General features: G+C 50.0%; 1 protein-coding gene across 1 annotated transcript; it reads right to left on the bottom strand.

Annotated features, from left to right (window-relative positions):
- Positions 1-798: 798 nt before the first annotated feature.
- On the bottom strand, positions 799-4,799 carry LOC106434396. Its single transcript, XM_048771539.1, has 6 exons — positions 4,661-4,799; positions 3,165-4,603; positions 2,579-3,090; positions 2,094-2,488; positions 1,406-2,048; positions 799-1,363 (listed from the first exon to the last, which is right to left on the bottom strand). The coding sequence occupies exons 1-6, from the start codon at positions 4,797-4,799 to the stop codon at positions 799-801; spliced, it is 3,693 nt and encodes a 1,230-aa protein (XP_048627496.1).
- Between the last annotated feature and the right edge of the window lie 493 nt (positions 4,800-5,292).

Genomic DNA, 5,292 nt, shown 5'->3' with positions numbered 1-5,292 from the left:
TTCCATTTCTGTTGGTAGGTTCAGCTTGTAAGCCACCGCTCCAACTCGTTCTATAATCCGGAAAGGACCCAAGTACCTCGGATCTAGCTTCCTTCGGCCAGACACCCTTTTCCGATCTCTGAAAGTGATCATTTTGAGATAAACCATGTCATTCACCTCAAACTCCACATGTTTCCTCCTTCTGTCTGCATAGGACTTGTGGCGATCTTGTGCTTCTTTCATCTTGTCCCTTATGAACTTAATCTTCTCTGTGGTCTCTTCCACTATCTCAGGTCCTATCATGCTGCGCTCCACCACTTGGGTTCAGCATAACGGTGTCCTGCAAGGTCGTCCATACAAGGCTTCATAAGGCGACATCCCAATGCTCGTGTGGAAGCTGTTGTTGTAAGAAAACTCCACCAACGGCAAATGTTTTTCCCAGGAGTTACCCCAGTCCAAAACACATGCTCCCAACATATCCTCCAACGTCTGGATGGTTCTTTCTGACTGACCATCTGTCTGCGGATGATAAGCTGTACTCATGTTCACCCTGGTTCCTAAGGCCTTTTGGAAAGCCTTCCAGAAGTAAGAACTGAACCGTGGGTCTCTGTCGGAAACAATACTGGCCGGCACTCCATGCAGGCGTACTATTTCATCCATGTAGATCTGCACCAAAGGCTCCACACCATCAGTCTTCTTGATTGGTATGAAATGAGCTGATTTGGTCAAACGATCCACCACTACCCAAACTGAATCCTTCCTGTTCCTGGTCGTGGGAAATCCGGACACGAAGTCCATGGTTATGTGATCCCACTTCCATTATGGAATATGTAAGTTCTGAAGTATCCCACTAGGTACTTGATGCTCAGCCTTGACGAGTTGGCAAGTAGGACACTTAGCCACCCACTCGGCCACATCAGTCTTCATGCGAACCCAATGGTAATACCTCTTGATGTCTTTATACATCTTGTTCAGTTCGGGATGCACGAAGATCTTAGACTTATGATACTGAATCATAATCTCTTCCTTAAGTCCCCGCACGTTTGGGACGCTAATCCTTCCATGGACCAAGATCGTTCCATCTTGAGCCGTCTGATACTCCGTCTTCTCGTTCCGAGCAACCCCTTGAAGGTCCTCGTCCAAGACCTGAGCTTGTCTAATCCTGGTCAGAAGATCGGCCTGGTTCACTGCTTCCAAACCCAAAGGTTCGTCCTCGCTGACCAAGGTATTTAGGTGCAACGATCTGACCATCCCTTCCAACATGTCCGCCTCTTTCTCAGCCGATACTTCAGCTCTTCTGTGGCTCAATGCATCGGCCACCAGGTTTGCTTTACCTGGATGGTATGCTATGTCAAGATCACAGTCGGCCACAAACTCCATCCATCTTCTTTGTCTCAAATTCAACTCAGGTTGAGTGAATATATACTTGAGGCTTTTGTGGTCGGTTAAAATCTGAACCTTGGCACCATACAAGTATGACCGCCATATCTTGAGGGCAAACACCACTGCGGCCATCTCCAGGTCGTGGGTTGGGTAGTTACCCTCGTGCTTCCTCAATTGCCTAGAGGCATAGGCAATGACCTTTCTGTGTTGGGTCAATACACATCCTAATCCAGCGATGGATGCGTCTGTGTATACCACATAAGGTTGGTCAACCTCTGGTAGCACTAGAACGGGTGCATTCGTCAACATATTCTTCAAGGCAGAGAAACACTTCTCATATCCTTCAGACCATACAAATCTCACATCTTTTCCAGTTAGTTGTTTCATCGGTTGGGCCAAGCTGGCAAACCCTTTGACATACTTCCTGTAGTAACCGGCCAGCCCTAGGAAACTCCTGACCTCCGTGACACTCTTAGGTCGTGGCCATTCCTGTATGGCCTTGATCTTCTCTTGTTCAACCGAGACTCCTTGATCGGACACGATGTGTCCAGGGAACCCAAAACTCCTTTGCCAAAAACTGCACTTGCTCAACTTGGCAAAGAGCTGTTGTTCCCTCAACCGTCCTAGCACAGCCCTTAAATGCCTTTCATGGTCTTCCTTGCTCTTGGAATTTACTAATATGTCATCTATGAAGATGATTGCAAATTCATCCAAGAAATCTCGAAAGATACCATTCATCATCTTCATAAAGGCTGCTGGTGAATTGGTTAGTCCGAATGGCATGACCACAAATTCGCAGTGACCGTACCTTGTTCGGAATGCTGTCTTTCTAACATCATTTGGTTCAATAGGGATCTGATGATACCCTGAAGCCAAATCGATCTTAGAGAACCACTTTGCACCCTTGAGCTGATCCAATAACTCATCTATCCGAGGCAATGGGTATTTGTTCTTCACGGTAACCCGGTTCAACCCTCGATAGTCAATGCACAACCTGAAGCTACCATATTTCATTTTGACAAAAAGAACCGGTGCTCCCCAAGGTGACACACTAGGTCTTATAAAACCCTTATCCAGCAACTCCTCCAGTTGCTTCTTAAGCTCGAACATCTCGGCAGGAGCCATTCTGTAGGGACTTTTGGATAACGGGGCCGTCCCTGGTTCCAGTTCTATTATGAATGGGTCCGACCTATCAGGGGGAATGCCCTGTAGTGACCTAAACACATCGTGGAACTCTCGGACCAGGGGTATTCCCTCCGGGTCACCACCCACGACGACCTCGTTAGTGGCGATTGTGGCTAGATAAGCTTCACAACCCTTCCTCAGCATCTTTTCAACATGGATTGCTGACACCACCAAGCATCCAGAGATCGGACGTATACCTTGGAACCTGACCGGAGATCCAATCCCACCCTCAAACTGCACTCGCCCCCGGTGATAGTCAAGAGTGGCCTGGTTCTTTCCAAGCCAGTCCATACCTAATATCACCACAAGATCCACAGGCATGACCCTGTCTGGGATCACCACTGGGATGTCCCGAATCACTCCTAGTGTACTCAAAACTTGCCAACCGGCCGCGTTCACTACCCCAGGACAATCCCCCGTTCCCAACTGGAACAACCCCTTTCCGAGCATCCCTGGGCTCACAAAGCTATGTATAGCACCAGTATCAAAAAGTATGTGTGTTTCCACACCACCAATACTTAGGGTCCCTACATATGACCCAATCTAAGTATCTAACCATTCTAAGTTTCGTACCATGCAATTCTATTGAATTGAAAAGATGAAGATCAGACAATTACCAGTGATCGCTTGGAATGGCCCGGTCCTGTCCTCATCCTTGGACAACTCATAGACGCGCGGTGCTGAAGTCTGTCCGCGGTTCTGATCCGGCTGCTAACCTCTCCTCGGCTCTTGCTTGGCCCGGATGACAGCTTAGGACAATCCTTTCGGAGATGTCCCTTCTTTCCACAGTAATGGCATGTCCATGTATCACCACTAGCCCCTTGCTCCTGTCTAGGACAGTCACGAGCTGAGTGATCCATCTTGCCACATCGGAGACAGGCTCCCATTGCTCTCCAGCATTCACCACCATGATGTCTGCCGCACTTGGGACACTCAGGCCTACCACTTGAAGGTTTACCTTCGTCAGCATGTTCCCTCTTCCTCTTGCGGTCATTGCTACCACCACTAGGAGCCGTGTGACTCCGGATTTTCAGCTTAGCCTCCTCGGTCAAGTTAGTCTCAAACATAGCCATCCTTTCAACCAGTTCAGACACAGTGTGAAAGGTGCGAACTGAGCAGTAGGTTTGGAGCTCAACCCTTAGGCCTCTTATGAACCGACGAACCTGTACTGACTCGTCCTCTAACTCCTTACCCACATAACGCCAGAGACGGTTGAATTCTTCTTCATACTCCCTTACTGTCCTGCATCCCTGAACCAGGTCCAAGAACTTAGCCTCTAGACGATCCCATGCCTCAGCTGGGCAGTACTTGTGGTTGAACTCCACCTCAAAGTCGGAGAAGCGTTCAATGCTGCCACTGGTACGCTTGTCTAGAGCCAACCACCAGTTGTGAGCATCACCTTCCAAGAAGTGAACTGCAATGTCCTTCTTGTAGTCATCTGGGCATCGAGTTAAGCTGAAATTACAGACTAGCCTGCTCCTCCACTCGTCAGCCTCTAATGGATCAACACTTCCAGCAAAGTGTTTAGTCCCCAGCTTGGATATGTGCTCAAGCAGCTTCAGATAATCCATCCTCTTAGCTGTCCTAGCTGGGGGATCGATTTCAATCACCTCAGCCACTTCCTCCAACTGCTGCTGAGCTCCTCGACCAGCTGCCTGAGCTGCCGCAATCGGACCCGTCCGGTCATTCCCCAAAGGAATGGCTGTCCTTACAGGCGTGAATGCCTGGGTCAAGGCCAAGATCTGAGTCCCCATAGCCTTCATGGCATCTAGCACCTCCCTCATAGACGGTTCAGCAGTCTGATTCACTTGACCAGCTGTTCCACCTACCTTATCGTCCTGGCGACCAGTCTGCGAGGACTCTCCTTGCTCCTCAAACCCCCTTTCTTGTTGTCGTCCAGCTCCATCAACTAGTTCCAGCTCCGGTTCCAGCTGACGTCCTGATCCGTCCACACGAACCTCAGTCGGATTCACCTGAACAACAGGCGGCCCGATCTCTACATTTGTCCCATCCGTTTGGATTGGCAACAACACGGTCGGGTTAACCCCATCATCAACTCATATAAGGAAACACGCAATCCCTTAGGCTAACTACGCAATCGACCAGACCTTACCATGAGACCCAGCCGGATGTGTGGTGATTTCCCATAACCCCATAACAATCCTAGAACCAAATCTGCTCTGATTCAACTTGTAAGACCCGATCCTGGCTCCAAAGCCCAACTTGGACCCGCATACACACAGGACGTCCATGGGTTTTCCGTCAGCACACACAGGACGTCCGTGTGTGCCCTCAGCACACACAAGACGTCCGTGGCTGTCTGTGTGTGTCCGTCAGCACACATAGGACGTCTGTGGCTGTCCATCAGTACACATATCAGCACGTTGGTCCTTGGACTCCGCATGCTGACCCTTCCCGTGGACATTTCGGGTGATTTTGGCCCACGTGGGCTGTCTGTTCAATACACACAGGACGTCCGTGGATGTCCTCCAGAACACACAGGACGTCCATGGCTGTCCGTGTGTGTCCGTCAGCACACACAGGACGTCCGTGGCTGTCCATCAATACACATATCAGCACGTTGGTCCTTGGACTCCGCACGCTGACCCTTCCCGTGGACATTTCGGGTGATTTGGGCCCATGTGGGCTGTCTGTTCAGTACACACAGGACGTCCGTGGGTGTCCCTCAGCACACACAGGATGTCCGTGGCTGTCCGTGTGTGTCCGTCAGCACACACAGGACGA

This window comes from Brassica napus, unplaced genomic scaffold, assembly GCF_020379485.1.
Source record: "Brassica napus cultivar Da-Ae unplaced genomic scaffold, Da-Ae ScsIHWf_1200;HRSCAF=1717, whole genome shotgun sequence".
In the NCBI taxonomy this organism is placed as follows: Eukaryota; Viridiplantae; Streptophyta; class Magnoliopsida; order Brassicales; family Brassicaceae; genus Brassica; species Brassica napus.
Note: the sequence above shows the minus strand (reverse complement) of the source record. Positions and strands in the feature narration are given on the sequence as shown.